Source organism: Physella acuta, unplaced genomic scaffold (genome assembly GCF_028476545.2).
Source record: "Physella acuta isolate Inbredline_101_S28 unplaced genomic scaffold, ASM2847654v3 ptg000981l, whole genome shotgun sequence".
Classification (NCBI taxonomy): Eukaryota; Metazoa; Mollusca; class Gastropoda; family Physidae; genus Physella; species Physella acuta.
The window spans coordinates 93,024-114,317 of NW_026732498.1; the positions used below are offsets into that span (position 1 = coordinate 93,024).

Below are 21,294 nucleotides of genomic sequence, written 5' to 3' on the forward strand. Positions count from 1 at the left end.
ATATATATATATATATATATATATATATATATATATATAATTTTATACATAAGGAAAAATGTTTGAACCCCTCCCATGACCACTTCCTGGCTACGCCACTGGTTGTAACTGTAAGTGATGTCGACTTCATTTAGAGCGAACGGGATTTTTTTTTAAAATATTCAATAAAGTAGCGTTAACTTTAAAAAAAACAGTATTAATTCGCTGTTTTATGTGAATATATCTAATTCTATTTCTGTACAGCGATCCCAGAAACGATAAGCGACGTGCGGTGGAGGTCACTGAAAAAATCGTGTCCCGAGCTAGGCGTGTGTCTGACTTTGTCGGGCTGTGATAGCGTGGACTGCACGCTGCTCGTCCTGACCAAGAGCATCCCATTGGTCAGCTTGACCATGACGCCAGAGTTCTACACAGCCAGGGAGCTTCACGTAGGTGCCCTAACAGAATGCTCTTTCAACATCTACTGAGGTGGGATAGGGAGGGGAGGGGTAAGGTTAACAGAACGAGAAAGGCTGACGACTGTTACACTGCATTACCACAATATGAAAGAATAACACAAGACTAAACTCAACCTCAAAAAAATATATTAAATAAACATGTCTCTTGCACATATGTTTTAATAAATATAAATGTATAGTCTTATTTATACAGAAGTGTATGTCTCTCTCTCTATATATATGTGCATATATATAAATAAATATATATATATATATATATATATATATATATATATATATATATATATATATATATATATATATATATATATATATATATTTATTTATTTATTTATTTATTGATTTATTTGTGTGTTTGTGTTTATAGATGTATATATAATTAGATGATGACACGTACGAAGCCTATATGTATTTTTTGTGTAATTGTGTATTTATTTTTTTAATTAATTGATGTTTTTGGATTATTATTTTTTTATAAAAAAAAAGATATTTTTAAGCAACTTAGTTATTGTAATTTATTTAAATATTTTAAAAAAGATGTTATTACATTTTAAATGACAATGCAATTTCCTTTTTTTTTCTGTTGTTTTATAGATAATTCTAGAGTTTATCGCCGCCAACTTTCAAGATCTGTTGGAAGATCTGGACTTGGATCTTGAACTTTATGTGGACGGACCCACCAATTACGATTTTATGCTTCCCGTTGTAACATGCCAACGACTCAAAAGGATAAAACTGAAAATATCCAACAACTTAAATGTAGGTATTTTGTTATTAGTCTAGTAATTAAAAGAGCATAGTTTTCTATTATATATATGTATGTATTTATATATATATATATATATATATATATATATATATATATATATATATATATATATATATATATATATATATATACATATATATATATTTATATATATATAAATATATATATATACATATATATACATATATGTGTACATATACATATATATATATATATATATATATATATATATATATATATATATATATATATATACATATATATATATACATACATATATATATACATATATATATATATATATATATATATATATATATATATATATATATATATATATATATATATATATATATATATATATATATATATATAATACAAAATTGTGTATGTATGTTACTTTTATATCTCCAGGCAGAAATCGTCAACTCTATCTTCTCCTTCTATATCTTCGGGCAGAAATCGTCAAATTTACTTTCTCCTTCTCTGTCTCCAGGCAGAAATCGTCAACTCCTTACAGCAGCTAACAAATGTCTCCACTCTGAAAGACGTGTCCATCCGTTTCTCTGATGAAGAAATGTCCCAGGAACTGAGGACGGTGTTGAAAGAGTTTGGGGACAACTTGAAAAGCGCCTTGGCAGACAGGCATGGGGAGTTCGAGTTTCATTTGATTCCCGACCTTTACGAACTTCAGTAACAGAGATCGACATCTGACGCACAACGAGAAGAGTTTCAACAACTAGGAAGATGGTGGTTTATGTTAGTGGGGACGAAACTTATCTCTGATCAATTGATTGAAAATACTTTTAAATTTAACGTAGATATATTTTAACTACTACCCCTGAATAATCATTTCGTAATGAAAATAGACATACGTTTTATACACACATCGTGTTTTTCAAAAAGATGTCGAATTATATTTTTTAACGAAACAATAAAAAAATTGAATCATTCCCGAAAATAACGATTTCATAATGAAAAATCTTTAAAACCTTTTTTTTTTCTAGTAAATAAAATTCCATATGCCATGTATCATGATCCATACATTAAATGGATTTTTTTTTTTAAAACCACATACCCGATTACCCCATCCCCATTGAAACCCTTGGGTGTTAAGAATGAAAGAAACCCAATTAGCCCCCTCTCTCTGTCAGGATACATAATTAAAATCTCCGGGGAACTTTAGATACTGGATTAATGAAATGGTGAAGTTCACTGAGTATTTTGATGGAGTGACTTTTGTCCAAAATAATTTTGGGAAATGTATACTAGATAATATTAAAATAACTTAATCATATATATATATATAGATATAGATATAGATATATATAGATAGATACGATAGATATATACGCACAAATAAGAGAACATCTGTTTCCCACCATCATATTTACTATCCATTACCTAATTAATAAATCTCTCTGCATTGGCATAGAAATCAAGATTACATGTCCATTGATCGGAAAAAACAATGTTGAACATCAAAAGTTATGGATAAATACCATCTGTATAAAAGGGGGAAAAGTGCGCTGTTTTCAATTCTCGTCCATCTGATCAATAAAATATGAAATACAACTTCGATGGCTTATGACTTCTATGTTTATATTACCTTATCGTTTCATGGCATTATATATATATATATATATATATATATATATATATATATATATATATATATACATACATATATTTACATGTGTGTTTTTGTGTATGTGCATGCGTGTGTGAGTGTGTGTTTGTGTGCTCTCGTCCGTTCCTAGTATATCTATCATCATCATTATTATATTTTCCCATTCGTGCTCCAAAGCACATGGGGCAGATGAATTAAGTTCAACTGCTTCAGAGAACTCGCCTTTTAAAGGAATAGTGTCAATACCATGCCCGTCCGCCTTGTTGTTTTTGTGTGCCTAAAGTAAGTTGTGTACACATCATAGAACGTTAATTACCTATCAGAGATTGATGGACTCATGGATATTCTACTGAGTTGAACCCGGATTCGATCTCGAGACTTTCGGGTTAGCAGTCTAGCTCTCACACCACACCATCCCATGGAATATCTATCAGCTGATTAAGAAAAAACAACTACAAACACGGGTTCGTAATAAACTAGCCTCAAATAGATCACCCAATCAAAATGTGTTTGAACTATTATCTATTAATACTCTGACATAAGATGGAATGATTGAAAGACTAAATGATACCTGTATCTAAACAGTCCCCTCTACTTGAGAACAAGCTACAGTTGACTCGTACAGAGGGAAGTGAAAGTGTTCAGCATCAGATTTATTTAAGTTCATGTAACTGTATCAAATAATCCTGATTATGATCAAGTATAATGCTATTATATAAGTTTGCATTTTATTTTTGAAAATTTTTGTTTTGAGTAAAATTATTTTAAGGAAATTTCAATATTTCAAAAGTTTTTAAAAAAATTTCTCAACGAATTATACATTTATCAAGATTATCATCATCGTTTCCTTTTTAGCGAGAGAATTGTCGAGGCCCATGCAATACATATATATATATATATATATATATATATATATATATATATATATATATATATATATATATATATATATATATATATATATATATCTATAATATAACGCTGCTGGTAGTGTGTCAGTCCTTCCTTCCTTCCTTCCGTCATCGCTATAGCTTTTGGAACCATAAAAGTAAACATTCGCACCATGCTGTGCTTTTCAGTGCACCGCAGTGTCTTATTATAAGTATTAGAGTAGGGTTTGTTTATATAGCGGCATAGAGCTATTTTATAATTGCCACGGTTTTTACTCTTTCGCATAACGTCAAGAAAATATTAAATACACGCAAACTGCTAAAACGTATTAAAAAGATTAATGTCAAATATCATTTTCGTTTAGGCTCCAAGAAAAAGTGGATACATTTTAATAACATAATAACAGCAGGGTAGAAAAATCAAATTAACTTAACTCTTTTCTTATTTTGACAAAGGAGGTAATTTAAAAATACATTAAACTCACGCTAATAAAAAATGTGAATGCAAATATACGTTCGTCATAGAAGGAATTAGTGTTGCAATAATATAATTAGCAAAATGTGAATGCAAATTATTCGGATGTGTAAGAGGAAATTATTGTTAGAAAATTTTAATTAGCATGGATTGATAAAAGGCAATCTTTTATTTATTTTATTCACTGAATGTAGGCCCTACTATTTATTACTTATAATTTTTAATCAACTATTCAGCACTATTATAGGCGCGTCATCACGTTCATTAGGTGCGCAATGGTTTTAGTTATGAAACTCTATTGTAAATTTTTAAAATTTAAAGTACTGGAAAAAAAAAATGCGTGAATGGATAAAGTGAAATATTGTATATATTATGGATACTGCCTATTATTTATACTGTTTTCTAATTATTATTGTATCTTTCGGGTTTTATAGGAGAGGCGTAGCGAGGGGGGGGGGGGGGGCATATGTCCCCGGGTGCCGACCTTAGGGGGCGCCAAAGTGGGTTGGAAAAAATTTGCGAGGGGGGAGGGGAGTGGTAGAAATCGAAAGTTTTAGGGCGGGGGGGGGGGGAAGGGGTGCAAATCGAAAGTTTGAGGGGGGTGCAAATCACCGGAAAGGGCGCGATTTGGCGCTACGGGCTAGACTGTGAGCAATATACCTTTATGATTGCAATCAAATTGTGTTTATGTTATGAGTGTTGTGTTTTTTTTTTCGTTTTTTTTTTTTTTTTTTTTTTTTTTTTTGCGTTCGTTTGTGTTGTGTTTAGTTTTGTTCTGTTGGTACATTTAAAAAAGATTTACCGTGGCGGAGCACGGGATGCAGCTAGTATATATATATATATATATATATATATATATATATATATATATATATATATATATATATATATATATATATATATATATATATATAAGGTTTGTGTTTATGCTTGTGTTTGCAAAAACTGTCAAAAATTCATTTAATTTTCGTGCACGCTCAATACAATACTTCCTCTTTTACTCTGTAACTGTATACGAGGAAGTAAAATGTGCACAGCTAGGAAGAATCACGCACCAAATAAATGTATGAACTGTGCTAAACATTTTAATCTCAAACCAGTGACATTGTGTCTTTGAAATAAAAAGTATGCCGCAGGTTTTACCGGAAAATGAAAGTAAACATTGCTCAACTGTTCCATGATAACTTGTAATCTGTAAATTCTGAGATAATTAGATCTCAGATTTAAGGGATACTTTCCTGACTGATTAAGTAATAAAGGTTTCATTTTTAAAACGTGTGTAATTAGTAATATTGTTGAATAATTTGAATATAAATCTAGGTTTGGCTAAAGTTGCCGCTACTAGATCTAGATCCTCTAGATCTAGATTCTTGATAGATCTATAAATAACAATGTTGAACACTCGCTCACAAGTTTAATCCTTTAAGCATAGCTTAACATTAACTTGAATAAACATATATAGATCTACGTTATAAGTATAACCCACCACTAACAAAGAAACATAAGGCTAGCGATACGTTTGTTTTTCAATTTTTGTTTGGTTTGTAGTTACATACATTGGCAATGCTAGTTATTCCAATCAATATGTTGAACCGATACTTCCGTAGAACTAATGTGTTCGTTTTTTAATCGTTCAGTTCTAAACATACCTAATCATTAATCTATACTTTGATTGTGAGCCTTGATCGAATTAATTTAAGCCGTATTGGCCGGTGAGATTACAAAGTTCTGTTTATTTCATTTATAAAATTAGAAATGTGTTAGAGATATTACATCAATTAATTTTAAAAAAATCACTTTTGTAAGTTCAGTGTCCATGGTTATATGGGCGAGTATTTAATTTTAGTTCATCCATGACCGTAGTTCGGCTTTTCAAAGTCTGAATTAAGTCTCAGTGATAAATAAAAAGGCACGTTTTATCTTTTAGAAATCTCAAATATTTGAGAAACATCGAATAAAACTATGGATTTTAAAAAAAATTAATTATACGCTTTACAACAACTGGTTCGGAAAAAAATCTATTATATTGCCTATGTGGCGATAATTCTATTGTGACTGCTATTTTTGTAACAATAAATACATTAAAACTCTCTCGAATTGTATTTTTTTTTTACTTTTTAAACAGGCAAACGCGTCTTACCATGAAGTAACCAGAAATCCTTTCCAGGCACAAACTCTAAAACTTGCGATGCTGTTTACAGTAATAATCTAAACAACGGTACGATGGATTATGACATATACTTCAGTGAGGACTTTGCTAAAGCGGCAGAGTATATACAGACCAATAGCACCAATGCAACACATCGAACGCCGGGTGCCCCAGGCCGATCGCCGCCGGATAGCGTTGTGCAAATGTTCGATTACGTTTCAGTTTACATCTACGGTTTCATCACCCCCGTGACCATCGTGTCCAACATCCTCATCTTCTGGGGGATCGTCCTCTACCCTGGCTTCTACAACAGCAACAACATTTTCCTGCTCAGCTTAGCCATGTTTGACTTCTTGGTGGGGCTGATCGCCACGCCTTTTATTCTTGTTACAAAAATACCAGAAATAAACGAATACGTCAGCTGCCGTAAACAATTATGTTTGATGAGGGTTTCATCGTCCATGTTTTCCATCGGCGGGTCCCTCTACTCTCTGCTGATCATCTCCATAGATCGATACCTCGCCATAATATGTCCTTTGAAATACAAAAAATGGGTCACTGCTGAAAGAGCGTATAAAATTGTCTTCTTCATATGGTTCTTTATCTTCTTTAGAGCAGCCATTCCGGCAATGGGATGGAACGTATATAATTCTAAACTACCGATAGAAAAACGTTGCTCCTTAACATATGTTTATGATCCATACTATTATAGTTTTGTTATCAATTGGCCTGGTCGGATTGTGTTTACTATTTCTCTCTTCATAAACATCCACATTGCTTTGATCGTCCGTAAACAGATCAGATCATTCCAAAGCGAAAGATCCGTCTGGACCTCGGAACAAATTAAAAATTTCGATGCGCGGATCAGTTCAGTGAAAATCACATTGATTCTCACGGCCTTGTTTCTAGTACTTTGGTTTCCTCTATATGTTTATACTACTCTTAGGAACAACAATATGTTAGGCCCACGAGCAACAGCTATTATGCGAACCTTCATGAGCCTTTGCTTAACGGCGAACTCGATGGTCAATGCCCCGATATACGCTGCAATCCGGAGTGAATACCGCGATGTTTACAAGACAATGCTAACAGCGTGGCCTTGGCATTGGCGAAAAGAATTACGGGGCTTGCACCGTGTAAGAAACACCAGTCACCTCTCGTCGTATAAAAGTGAAATGAGCACAGCTAAATCTGTGGAGTCTGGTCCAGAGGAGAAGTTCGAAGAAGAAATTCATGATGATAAGGTATCTGTCGTATCTAAGCAGGAGACTGTAGTATCTGACGGACGTCAGGATTCCAAAGATTCAAATGTCGATACAGGACGGGATTCTATCTTTAACAAGCCGGAGACGTTACCTCTAGGATCTTCTTTGGACCCGGCCAGATCCCTAGATCAACATTCAAAGGCCAAGTCCTTTAGTGGCTCGGAGAGAAGTGGGGTAGAGGAAGTTAGGTCTGTTTCAACAGTACTTGAAAAGTTAGACCCTCGCTAGAATGTCTCTGTAAGTGAGGGATCAACATTCAAAGGCCAAGTCCTTTAGTGGCCAGGAGAGAAGTGGGGTAGAGGAAGTTAGGTCTGTTTCAACAGTACTTGAAAAGTTAGACCCTCGCTAGGATGTCTCTGTAGGTGAGAGAAATTCGAAATTCAGAGGGTGTGTGATCAAATACTGGAACTACACCACACTCTGCAGTTCTTGTAGTTAATGGCATCGATCGGAAATTTAAAGAGTTAAAGTTTTAACCCTTGATTGATTTGAAAAGCAGTATTAGTTTTTTGTGTGCTTGTAAGTGGGATGTGGGTGGGTATGTATATCGTTCTGTATATTGTGTGAATCATTGTGTTTCATTTCGATGAAATGTGTGTATGCTTGTGTGTGTGTGTGTGTGTGCGTGCGTGCGAGAGCTTATGCATGTATGTGTGCACTTTCGTTCGATGTGTAAAAATTTATTTATAATTTATTTTTAGGTTTGATCAAAGATTAACTTTTGTGCCTAAGGTATACATCGGTTTAAAATATCGGTTGTTTGGTTCATTCGTGAAGTATCCAAAACATACATCCTTTTGAAATGTATGTTACTTGATCAAAGATTAACTCTTAGGGAAGGTAGATGTATCCATTATTTCCTGTTTGATTTTAATCTTGAAACTAGAAATTCATGTCAATAATCATCGAGTTTGTTTTTATTAAAATAATTAAATTTTATTTCGTAGAGATGTATTGTTTTTTTTTTTATTTATTCAATAAATTACATTTGATTATTTTAGTTAATGGCGTTACCAGGTTCGATAACCCACACGGGTAGTTGATTTTGTTTAAAAAATGATATAAAAAATTCTGGGCTTTGAATACGACTTCAATTTATGCACCTAAGATACATATATATGGGCAAAGTGTTGACCACACTATCCCTTCATATACCGAGGTCCCAAAAACAGGTAAACTCGATTTCAATTAACCCATGGCCATCAGGTTCGAAAAGGAAACTTTACTTTTTTACTATACATATATCCATTTAAAGTACCACCCTCTTAGGATATGCTCAAATATTTGTTCGGAAAATAACTACGATTAAATAATGTAGCCGCATTTTTCATCATCCGAACATTGGGACTGGGCTACTTTTTACTCTCTCTTTAGCCATACATTGAAATGGTAGGAGATTTTGTGACAAGCCCACGTTTTTTGTTTTTTGTCGATAAAACACATATAGCAAAGTGCTCATGGAACAGGTTGCTTTGATAGTAAAGTTTAAATCAGGGACAGAGGCGTAGCGAGTGGGGGAGGCGGGGGGGTGCGGACCTCACCGGGTGACACCATTTAGGGGGTGACACCAAGGCAAAAAATAGCAAAATATATAGAGAAAAACTTGAAGGGGGGGGGTTGCAAATCGAAAGTTTGAAAGTTGTCCCCGGGAAGGGTCGCTACGCCTCTGAGGGGTGACACCATTAAGTGCCGCACCGGGTGACACCCGACCTCGCTACGCCACTGATCAGGGACTCAAAAATTTCAGTCTTAAAAAGAAACTTGTTTTCAATAACGGTACTAAACTTATTTACCAATTTATAGTATTTTGATAAGCAAATTATTGTGATTTCGTGTTGTGATAAATGTTTCTTTTCCAATACTTAGTAAGGGCAAACTTTTACGTCAACAACGTCACTTTTAAAAATCAACAAAAATTTGATAGAAATATGTGTTTTATGAGAGAACGATATATATGTATCAACTGCTGAAGGTATTTCTAACTGCTGTCAGTCAATTCTGTCATTCAGGTTAGTGTTGATCTAGAATAGGAAGGGGAAAGTGGGCAATTATGATCCCCTAAGGAAAAAACTATTTTAAGAAAAATTAAAAACACTGGTGGTTTAATTTTAATTGTTAAAACAAAATGGGAGGGTATGGCGCGGCCTACTATACCTTCATATGCCAAGGTCTTTGAAGCAGATGAACGTTACCTCATCTGCCCCATGTGTCTTGGGTACGAACCGGAAATGATGATGTTTAAAAAAAGGGCACAGTAAGAGGTTTGAAAAGTCTTGTTAATCATACTAAATGTTTTAAAATTTCTTTTTAAAAAATTACGGCAAGTGATAAAATTTTAGTTATATTTTTAAAAATTAAAGCCGTTTGGGAACTATCGGTTAAACCGATTTACATATTTTTGTATTGAATATAAGCCATTGAAAAAGCCGTTTAGAATTATCTTATCAATTCAAATATTTAAAAAACTGCTCTCAACCCCTTCTTGAGGTCAACCGGACTGGCCAGGGAAAATAAAACAATTAAAAATAACAATAATTGTTTTCTGTGATAAAACACACAATAGCGGTCAATTGGGTATAGCCTAGTAGTTTATTTACATTAAATAATAAAACATCCCTTACCACCACAAAACACTGACTTTACTAATCCAAATTAAAAATAAAAGTTTTAGTTAAATTACTATTATATTACTAGTAATTATTTGTTTGAATATTTATAGCCTTAATAAAACCAGTAGTCATTTTGTACTTATTTCTCAAATGTTATAAAATATTCAATTTCGGTTGAAAAATGCGCTTGCTGTCATCAAACTTTTGGAACCATTTGCATTTGTGAATATTATATTTCTTTCCATAGTAGTGTCTTCAGTTTTAAGGAAATTCTATACCTTGATAAGCGATCTATTAGTTATACGACAAAATGTTGTTTTTTATTATTTAAGTACCCAGGTTGTATGTGAAGCGTTTCTAAAAGCATTTGTATTTGACACTAGTGAAATTGTTTGTTCCTTTGCGAGTTAGACTTTTTAACTTTTTTGTTGTACGCTATTAAACAAAATCTCTAACCAAATGGCAATTTTCGAAGATCAAAATAAAGAAAATGGCAACATCGATGTTATTTTCTTAACACTGTAAGGTGAAACGCATAGTGTGGTAGATCTAGTAAGGATCATACACTATTTAGAGAACTTAAAGAAGTGTTTTTTTCTGCTTTAGAACACATGAAGTTACTTCTAAACTTGATAGGATCAATAAGTAGAGCAAGCAACCATTAATAATTGATTGTCGTTGACATTGATTAAATAAAAACCTAGAATCTAGTCAATGTGTATGTTTTACATTTGATTTTGATAGATCTAGAATCTAGATCTAAATTGTAAATTAAAAAGTTTTTAAATACTATGAATTTAAAAGGTTCAAGAATTTACTTTAAAGATTTTTCAGACGCTTAGAGGTTGAAATTTAGATTTATGTTTTCAGAAATATTTGACTAAATCTATGGTTATACAAAATTTTGAAGCATAACGATAAGTTATAGATCTATGTAAGATGCAAAAAAAATATCCTACATTTAATGGCTGCACGATTTTTTGCAAAATGTCTAGTTATAAGCTACTGGTTTATGTAAAAATTTAAATAAACAAACGCTAGTTTATCTTTGACTTTGGCACTTTAACGAATCTAAAAATTAACCACTTTTCATATTTTATATAGGCCTAATGAGGGTGATGTGACGTGCGGTATTTTACCTAATCGTATAATAAATCGTGTTTGGAAACAGCAGGGATATTTTTTTAAATTGTATTATGTAACAAGGGTTAAGTTAGGATAAACTAAAACAAGGGATCAATGAGATGGATAACTACTAGATCGTTATCAAACAAGGTAAACTAAATAATTCGAGCAAAATATTAAACTAATGTTTAAATATTTTTTTTAAATAATTAATTTCAGTGACCTGACTCGGATAAAATCGTCAAAATTAAATGAGTCCCTATAGTGAACTAGCGTCAACAAAAAACGTCAAAATTAAACGTCACTACAGTTAACTAGCCTCGACAAAAAACTTAGGAATTCTTTGAAGCCAAGTTCAACGTTGTACGAAAGTTATTTTCCAAAACGCCAAATGGATTACGACGAAATATTTTTCAGTGACTGGCTTGAGGTAGCAGAAGATATACAGCACAAAATCACAAACGCCACAAACGCCACACATGGCATCCACCCCACAAATAGACCAAGACCAGGTCGACCGACACCGCCACCCCCGGATAGCGTGGCGGAAGCGTTCAGTACCTTTTCTACGGTCATGTACGCCATTTTCTGCCCGATCATCATCGTCTCCAACATCCTCATCTTCTGGGGGATCGTCCTCTACCCTGGCTTCTACAACAGCAACAACATTTTCCTGCTCAGCTTGGCCGTGTTTGACTTCCTGGTCGGGCTGATCGCCACGCCCATGACGCTCCTGTCTAAATTAAGTGACGTCAATGAATACATGACGTCCACGAAACAACTGTGTTTACTGAAACTGGCTTCGATGAGTTTTTCCGTCGGCGGGTCTCTCTACTCTCTGCTGATCATCTCTATAGATCGATACCTCGCCATCATGTTTCCGTTGAAATACAAAAAGTGGGTCACTGCTGAGAGAGCGTATAAAGTTGTCTTCTTCATATGGTTTTATATCTTCTTTAGAGCAGCCATACCATCAATGGGACTGAACAAATATGACCATAAGAAACCGGTACGGACACGTTGTTCGCTAAAAGAGGTTTACAACTCCATCTATTACGATTATGTTATTACTTGGGCAGGTCGAATTCTATTTGGTATTTCTATATTTATAAACATCCACATTGCTTTGATCGTCCGGAAACAGATTAAGTCGTTTAAAAGCGAACGATCAGTCTGGACCTCGGAACAAATTAAAAGTTTCGATGCACGGATCAGTTCAGTGAAAATCACATTGATTCTCACGGCCTTGTTTTTATTTCTGTGGGCCCCCGTGTATGTGTATGTACCAATGAAAAGCTACGATATGTTTAGTCCAAGAGTGGATAAAATATTTCGTACTTTAATGGGGCTTTGCTTAACAGCGAACTCGGTGGTCAATGCCCCGATCTACGCTGCGATCCGGAATGAATACCGCGACGTTTACAAGACAATGCTAGTTACCTGCCCGTGGAAATGGCGAACAGAGTTACGTCGGCTGCATCGACAGAGAAACACAAGCTTCGCGTCGTCGTATAAAAGCGATATGAGCACAGCTAAATCTGTCGAGTCTGGTCCAGAGGAGAAGGTCTTGGATATAATTCAGGAAGAATTTGAGGAGTCTGTGGTATCAGCGGCACCCTGGGACTCATCCGTCGATCCGGTTCAGGATTCTGTTTCAGTCAAGAAGGATTCTCAAGTTTCAAACGTTCACTCGGAGTCCGTGGTCGAGCCGGGGCGGAAATCGCTGGGACAACAATCAAAGGCTTGGTCAGACAGTGGTTCCAAGAATACGGAAGTTTCCACGGTGCTTGAGACGTTAGACCCTAATTAGAACTGCATTGTCAGACAGGGGTTCGAAGAATTCAGAAGTTTCCACAGTGCTTGAGAAGTTAGACCCTAATTAGAACTGCAATGTCAAAGAGCTCCAGAGATTTAGTGCAGAAAGTTATTGGTTTTCGACTACTTTAGAAGGCACACTATTCGTAAGCAAATACGCACTTGAATACGTTGCGTTAAATAGCCGGTGTGTCTGAATATGGCTTTCGATATGTTGAAAATATTTGTTTAACAACTATAGGCATTGCTTTAACGTTCTCTATTTAGTTTAATTTTTTTTAAAATTATCTTTAAGTTAACATAAAAAGTTAAGATAAAAATTCACAATGAGTTGTGTAAACATTACCGCCACAAAAAAAAACACACCGAACAACTACTTCATTTTGCCATTATGACTTACCAATTATACTAATTTTACTTTTTTAAGTGTTTATGTTCCTTTTTATGTTTCTAGTACTATTCAGATGTATTTTATATACATAATATTTTGTTTCAAATTTTAACACAATCTATCACGTTATACAATCTCAAACCTTGGTTGTTTTTTTATTTATTAAAATGTAAGTTCCTTTCAAGTCAAGCTTGTCGACTTTTGTAAAACAAAACAGATGAAAATGGCTATCAATTCAAAGTTTATATTCAATAATTTGTGTGGCTAATATTTTAGGCAGGGATAGTGTGATCAGCATCCTTAGCTTCATGAATAAAGTGGAAAAAGCATCTCTACTCTCCATTTGTTAATAGCACAATCCTTCTTTGGCTTTTGTGCGTCTAAGAAAATCATCCTATCAACTTCATGAAGATCAATCCACCTTTATCTAAGCACTCTGCTATTTCATTTCTGATTGTGTTCAGTAAAATATCAATAAAGAAGTTACATCAGTACGATGGATCATTCCCTCTAGCTATAAAAAAACTATTGTAACTCCATTTAATACTGTCACATGCTAATTGGATATTTGATGTGAATGCTATTCTGAATCTCATTTACAGGTAACATTTCAAGTAGTTCCATATGAAATTCTGCCAATCTATTTTGAGATAGTAGAGACAAATTGTTCAGTCCTAAACGCTGGTGTTTGAATGGAGACTTTGGAAGGTCATATGTTAGTATTTTAATTGGCCATGTATCTTGCAAAAGCTGGAATATATTTTTAGCAATATTTTGTAAATAAATTCCATCTATATACAGTGCATTAACAAGAAACCGGTGTAGGAATAAATATATGATACTGTTAAAAGATTGTTTAAAAATTATATACTTCGCTATAACATACTCTAAATCTTTAAAATATACAGTGTTTTTGTCATACTTTTCGTTTTCCAAATCGTGTTCCCATTTTGTTCTAATGATATCTCGTCCACTGTTAGTTTCTGTGTTCTAATGTCCTTGTTGAAGTTTGTTGAATAAATTATTCTCGTGTACACTCATATTTTTAGTTTTGTAAGATTAGGCGATTTTATGTTCCCTTATTTAACTTTACATTTTAAGATAAGAGTCTTACTCCCTCCATTGTGTGTACTATACTGATAATATCATACGCATTTAAAATTCACTTCTATTGAGGAAATTAGTTACATTTCAATTCTTTTGATTTTGTACAATTATTTGAATATGTATTTATTTATTTTTAATTAATATTTAAATAAACATGCTGCTTAACTTTTTTTTTTGTTTTCTCAAATATATTCACTTTAATAAGTTAAATAATCGTTCTTGTCTTGAGCAAGTTATTTCATTACATTTTATTTTCCCTTTATATGTTAGTAAATACGTTTTTCTCTACTTTCCTAATATTTCCATAGTTAAAATAAACCGGGAGTGATCTCCCCTAAACTTTCTCGAATATTCTAATATAACACTACGGGGGATGGCAACTCGGGATATAGACTTCTAGACATGATTTTTAATCCATTTTAAATACTCAAATTTTTTAAAATAGAATATAATCTCGTAGAAAAAAGAAATGCACACATAGAGAACGCTAAATAAAGATGTGCATAATAGTGCGCAATATTATTAGTACTTTATAAATTTACATGCGTTTTTTGAGAAATCGGAAATAGCGTAAATAAGTACTTCCGGTCAACGGAAATTACTCAAAAATTGACAGAAGGTAGAGAATTAGATCTTTTACTTACATATCAAGTTTCATTTATCTATCTGAAATAGTACTCAAGTTATAGGCTTTTGAAAAATTCAAAGTAGAAAAAGTACCACTTCCGGTTATCGGAAATCGCTCAAAAGTTGATACGGATCTACGATTTTGATAAAATACTTATATATGAAATTTCATCAACCTAGATGTAACGGTACTCAAGTTATCGTGTTTACACACACACACACACAGACACACACACAGACACACAGACATACGGACAAGATTGCAAAATTATGTTTTTCCGTATCAGTGAGGTGTAAAACGTCGAGATTTGTAAAAATCTCGATTTTTTTTTTTTGCACGATTACAATACTTTCTCTATACTTCGTATATACGAGAAAGTAAACAAGTAATTAAAAAAAGTCTAGTGACAATTTTAGCGCAATTTCCTTATGTTATCTAAAAATAGCTCTGTCGTAGCGTAAATCAAGAGCAGGGTTAGTAAAACCATTGGTTAGTTATTAAAACGTTGTTTATTAATTTTTTTTCAGTATTTTACATGTTTTATTTACAATAGAGTAACATGACTAAAAACCATTGCGCGCCTAGCTACCGAACGTGATGTCATAGCCATTGAACGTGATGGCGCAGCTATTGAACGTGATGACGCGTGTGGTGTGGTTGAATAAAATGCCTACTAATTCGGTCCAAATTTTAATTAATTAAACAATTTTTTTGTGACCAAACGAAAGGATATTTTTGAAAACTTTCTTCGGCAATATTGTTCTAAATTATGGCAGGAATCGATTGGTACATGTTTCAGGTCGCTAAGTGGTCTGGTTGCCGAGATATGGGCCAAAAACTGCATTTTTTCGAGGTTTTTTTGCTTTTCCGGGAAATCCATGAAAGAAACCCGGAATTTTTATAGCCTATGTTCATCCTCGTAACTTGCTTAACATAATTGTTTTTGTAACTAGTCATCGATATTGCTTCGTTGAGGAGGAGATACGACTTAAACCTGCGGACACACATCCATACATTCATCCATCCATCCATCCATCCAGAAATGACGGGTTAATAAACGCAATTCTCCAGAATAGAAATTGCGCTAAAAAGTACACGTATTTATAAACGGGTGTGTAAATTGTTGAACTTGGGAGCAGAGGCGTAGCGACCCCAACCGGCGCCCGGGGCAAACTTTCAGTTTGGCGCCCACCCCCATATATATATATATATATATATATATATATATATATATATATATATATATATATATATATATATATATATATATATATATATATATATATATAATATATACGCATATATATATATATATATATATATATATATATATATATATATATATATATATATATATATATATATATATATATATATATATATATATATATATTTATTTATTTATTTATTTATTTATTTATTTATTTATTTATTTATTTATTTATATGTGTGTGTGTGAGATAGTTCGACAGTCCTGAAAAGTCGGAAAAGGTTTAATAATTACGATGTATGATTGTCGTTCCCTAAAACTTTACTCGAAACCAATTAAATTTCCCTTAAGATGCATTGTCCTTTAAAAAATTATTATTAATGTCAGAAAAAAATAAACCTCATATGAGTTTAGAGTGCAGTTTTCAGCAGGTGCCAATTCGTTTAGGACAGTCTTTTTATGTTCTATCTTTGAAACAGTCTCGGTTATGTCATAGTACATAGTTGGATTATAAGTTTGTTAGATTAAGGTCATACGAAGTGTTTCCTCCGCCTATGTTCCTTAGGAAGCCGAAACGAATAAAAAGAAGAAAGTCAAAGAGTTTAGAAAAGTGAGTTCCATCGAACCCAAGAGGTTCGGTAAGTCAGTGTCAGGGGTTCGGCGTAGGTCAAAACACACAGCCGACTCATATGATTCACGATCGGATTTTTTTAGGGTGGACGATACAACTATTAAGAAGGGTTCTGTGAATGCGCATATGAAACTGTTGGGGTTTGGTACCTCCAAAAAGTTAAGAACCACTGCTTTAAAGTGTACTTTGCAGAAAGTGCAGGTCTACTTTTTGGTCGTGTTGTTAGAACAATTTAGATAATCGTGTATTACAGTTTTAAATTATGCTAGGTGGAACAAAGTAACAAATTGTGATAAAAAAAGCAATAAAAACAAGAAACAAGATCTATTCGGTACAATATACTTATTTTCTTCTCTCTTAAAATTTTTTGCAAAGAGTGTCGCCTTCCACCCACCCGCCCCGACAGTCTTATATTTTAATGATGGGATAGCGATACAAGAATCCGTGATATTTATCTCTCTTTAATGCAGTGATCCAGGTAAGATGTAATCCAAATTAAGTAAAAGTATCTGATCTCTCACGTTGAAGTTGAGAGAATCGCAAGAATCGTACAAATACTATAGTCGCGCCATTTCTTAACAAAACTGGCTAGTGAAACTGTGTATTAAGCGCTAGTAAAATTGGTTTATTTTCTTAGTGTTAAAAGAGTTATCTACTCACCAATCCAGTGTAAATCCTTGAGATTTTAATTTGGCGAAACCCCCCCCCCCCCCACCATCTTGACAAAGTTAGTAGTAGTTTAATGTCACTAAATCGTACAATACACTTTAGTACAATTGGTTTCTTTTATAAGTGGTAGAGTTTATCAACTCACTAATCCAATGTAATTTTTTCTTTTTTTAGTCTTCGAAAAAGCGCCCTTCCCCCCAGGAAGCTGGAAAGCGGTTTTTTTTTCCGTTCACTGTTTCTTAAGGGTATATGTTTTACAGTTAGCCGTTAAATTTCTTAACTTTGACTGTTAATAATTTAAAACTGCAGCATAAAATAGCTTTTAAATATTTTTTCTACCCCTTTTGGCGCCCATCTAGGATCGGCGCCCGGGGCGGCCGCCCTCCCCGCCCCCCCTTAGCTACGCCTTTGCTTGGGAGAGGAAATAATGTTTGGCTGTGGGTAACTAGAAACAACAACGATGACTTTACATACCAGCGGTAAAAACAAACACAGGCTCAAACGAAGTTGAAAACGTTAAATGGAAAAATTATCTTGAACAAATCAATGTTAAAACTTGCTATTCACAGCTTGGGAAGCTTTTGAAATTCGAGTAAAAATTTTCAATTCATAATACAGCAAATCACGCTTTTCTTTATTGTAGTGTAGTATAGCAGTGTATTAATATATATTTAAAGAAAATAATTTATTTTCTCCTTTTAATAGCATTATTACATAAAAGCTTGTTTAATAAATTTTTACGCATTTTTACAAGCTCTCATTTAACTTGTTACCTCGTCATGTCTGTTTATCTTATGGATCGAAAATGGCGAGCGAAATTTCGACCTCTTCTAACCGACCAATTGCTATTTTAAATATGAAGTCGACCACCCGTTATCCCTTGGATAATATCACTTTCTCCGGGTAGGGGGGGGGGGGCACTTGAAACTTACGGGGATCGGACACAAATGTGTATTTTCTATAAACATTATTTAATTTTTCTATTTCGTTCTGAGGGGAGGGGGGTGGGTAATGTTTTTGGAAAAAGATGCCTAAAGAAGCTCTGGGTATGAAGTGTCATCAAGACTTATTAGTGTATAATCTACTGTTGGCTGGGTTAATTTGTAATAGGATAGTAACCTACCCTAATAAATTAACACAATTTTAAAATCCAATCCAATTAAAATGTACCCTTTTAGAAGGTGAACATGATAAGACAAGGAAAAACATTTGTTGTTTTTTTCAGGCATCTTTTCGGGGTGGTAGGGTGGGTGAAAGGCGGTGCAAAAATATATACAAAATATATACTTCAACCAGCGTCCGCCCTTTTCCTCCCCCCCCCCCCCCCCGGAAATTTAAATTCACCTTCTTCTGAAAGTTTCAAGTCGTTGTCGTCCTCCCCACCCCCCCCCCCCCCCTTACGACTTTGATTCGTAACTAACCCAAGAATATTTAGCTTGTTCGATTCGATGACTTTATTCTCAATTGTGGTATGTAGAGACTGAAGAGGTAAACGTTGACGTCTTTAATTTACCTTAACCTATGGGACGGAGTGGTCTAGCGGTAGAGAGCTGGACTGCTAACCCGTAAGTCTCGATTTCGAATCCGGTTTCAAGTCAGTAGACTATCTCTTCTTATGCCGAGGTCACAGAAACAAATGAACTCTACTTCACTATAGAACGTCAGGTTTGTAAAGGGAACTTTTACTTTTTTTTACCGTAAAATACAACACATTTTTTTGTATTGGAAACTAATGAAAAGGTTTGTTGCATTGCGTGTTACACTGTAAAGTGTATAGTTTTTAATTTTTCATCATTTAAAAAAAAAATTAATCTCTAACCAAATGGCAATGTTCATATTAAAGAATTTTCGGAAATCAAAATAAATCAAAATGGCTGCTGCGATTTTTATGTCCTTGTCACTCTGTAGGTTTCGATTTAAGTAAAGTTTTGAGGAAATGTGTGAACCACTGGATCGTTGGTGAAATTTGGAGGGGTGTCAATATATTAAGAACGTTACCCAATGGAAAATATTGTGTAACTTACAAATGGGTAAAATAGAAAGGGGGGGGGGGGGGGTTACAAAATGTGAGGTAGCATGTCTTTATTTATTATTATTATTTATTATAATTATTATTATTATTATTATTATTATTATTATTATTATTATTATTATTATTATTATTATTATTGTTGTTGTTGTTGTTGTTAATATTAATATTGATATTTTATTATTATTATTATTATTAATCATAATAATAATTAGTAGTAGTAGTAGTAGTAGTAGTAGTAGTAGTAGTAGTAGTAGTAGTAGTAGTAGTAGTAGTAATAGTAGTAATAGTAGTAGTAGTAGTAGTAGTAATAGTAGTAGTATTTTTAAGGGATAAGTGTACGTAACTTTAATATATTGTTTGAATGTTTATTAACAGGAAAATTTGCACACAATAAAAGACAAGATAGTCGTCGAACAACGAAAACTAAATGATTCTATCAAAATCTTGAATCGATGTTTCAATGACTTTTTAAAAAGAAATACTTAATTACAGGGAACTGACAAAACATAATGGATACACAAGACACTAAAGTGAGCTAGTTTTGACCCAAAAAAAACCACAGAATTAAACAAGTCACTATATTGAGCCAAAGTCCTGAGCCAAATTCAACGTTATTGTACAAAGTGTAGTTTGCGTTAAGCCAAATGGATTATGAAGAAATCTTCTTTAAAGACTGGTACGGATTAGTAGAAGATATACAGCACACTATCACAAATGTCACACAAGCCCCAAACAGAACACATCCAAGTAAACCACCACCCGACGAGTTGGTTGAAGCAATTACTAAAGTTTCAGTTGTTTTGTTCGCCATTTTCTGCCCGATAACCATCGTCTCCAACATCCTCATCTTCTGGGGGATCGTCCTCTACCCTGGCTTCTACAACAGCAACAACATTTTCCTGCTCAGCTTGGCCGTGTTTGACTTCCTGGTCGGGCTGATAGCCACGCCTTTGATACTTCTATCAAGGCTACCCGATGTCAATGAATACATGACATCCCGGAAGCAACTGTGTTTACTGAAAATGGCCTCGTCGAGTTTTTCCATTGGCGGGTCTCTCTACTCTCTGCTGATCATCTCCGTAGATCGATACCTCGCCATCATGTTTCCGTTGAAATACAAAAAATGGGTGACTGCTGAAAGAGCGTATAAAGTTGTCTTCTTCATATGGTTTTATATTTTCTTTAGAGCATCGATACCGGCAATGGGACTGAACAAATATGATCCTAAATTACCAGCTGACAAACGTTGCACTCTGAGTAAGGTTTACGATCCAATCTACTACGACTTTGTTATTAATTGGGCAGGTCGGATTGTGTTTGGTATATCTCTATTCATAAACATCCACATTGCTTTGGTCGTACGGAAACAGATTAAGTCGTTTAAAAGTGAAAAATCAGTTTGGACCTCGGAACAAATTAAAAGTTTCGATGCGCGGATCAG

The 21,294-nt window shown here is 33.9% G+C and overlaps 4 protein-coding genes and 1 pseudogene across 4 annotated transcripts; 4 read left to right on the forward strand and 1 right to left on the reverse strand.

Annotated features, from left to right (window-relative positions):
* The first annotated feature begins 253 nt into the window (after nt 1-253).
* On the forward strand, nt 254-2,106 carry LOC131954232 (uncharacterized). Its single transcript, XM_059317792.1, has 3 exons — nt 254-428; nt 1,053-1,217; nt 1,724-2,106. Exons 1-3 carry the CDS (start codon nt 393-395, stop codon nt 1,922-1,924), a joined length of 402 nt encoding a protein of 133 aa, XP_059173775.1. The 5' UTR covers nt 254-392; the 3' UTR covers nt 1,925-2,106.
* Nucleotides 2,107-6,775: 4,669 nt separating this feature from the next.
* Nucleotides 6,776-7,926, forward strand: LOC131954230 (adenosine receptor A2b-like). The gene has a single exon (XM_059317791.1). The coding sequence runs from the start codon at nt 6,815-6,817 to the stop codon at nt 7,862-7,864; it is 1,050 nt and encodes a 349-aa protein (XP_059173774.1). The 5' UTR covers nt 6,776-6,814; the 3' UTR covers nt 7,865-7,926.
* A 3,815-nt stretch (nt 7,927-11,741) lies between these two features.
* LOC131954224 (adenosine receptor A2b-like) lies at nt 11,742-13,180 on the forward strand. The gene has a single exon (XM_059317787.1). The coding sequence runs from the start codon at nt 11,762-11,764 to the stop codon at nt 13,178-13,180; it is 1,419 nt and encodes a 472-aa protein (XP_059173770.1). The 5' UTR covers nt 11,742-11,761.
* A 631-nt stretch (nt 13,181-13,811) lies between these two features.
* Nucleotides 13,812-14,699, reverse strand: LOC131954225 (26S proteasome non-ATPase regulatory subunit 8-like; annotated as a pseudogene).
* A 5,798-nt stretch (nt 14,700-20,497) lies between these two features.
* Nucleotides 20,498-21,110, forward strand: LOC131954226 (adenosine receptor A2b-like; the record flags this gene model as incomplete). Its single annotated transcript, XM_059317788.1, has 1 exon — nt 20,498-21,110. A coding segment is annotated over exon 1 (613 nt), but the record flags the coding sequence as incomplete, so codon positions are not given.
* Nucleotides 21,111-21,294: the final 184 nt, after the last annotated feature.

What these genes read in the sequence shown, in the direction of transcription:
- LOC131954230 (XM_059317791.1), top strand. Translation starts at nt 6,815, where the DNA reads ATGAGGGTTTCATCGTCCATGTTTTCCATCGGCGGGTCCCTCTACTCT.
- LOC131954232 (XM_059317792.1), top strand. Translation starts at nt 393, where the DNA reads ATGACGCCAGAGTTCTACACAGCCAGGGAGCTTCAC. An exon ending in ACACAGCCAGGGAGCTTCAC is followed by an intron (nt 429 to 1,052) that starts GTAGGTGCCCTA and finishes GTTGTTTTATAG; the next exon opens with ATAATTCTAGAGTTTATCGC. An exon ending in AAATATCCAACAACTTAAAT is followed by an intron (nt 1,218 to 1,723) that starts GTAGGTATTTTG and finishes CTCTGTCTCCAG; the next exon opens with GCAGAAATCGTCAACTCCTT.
- LOC131954224 (XM_059317787.1), top strand. Translation starts at nt 11,762, where the DNA reads ATGGATTACGACGAAATATTTTTCAGTGACTGGCTTGAGGTAGCAGAA.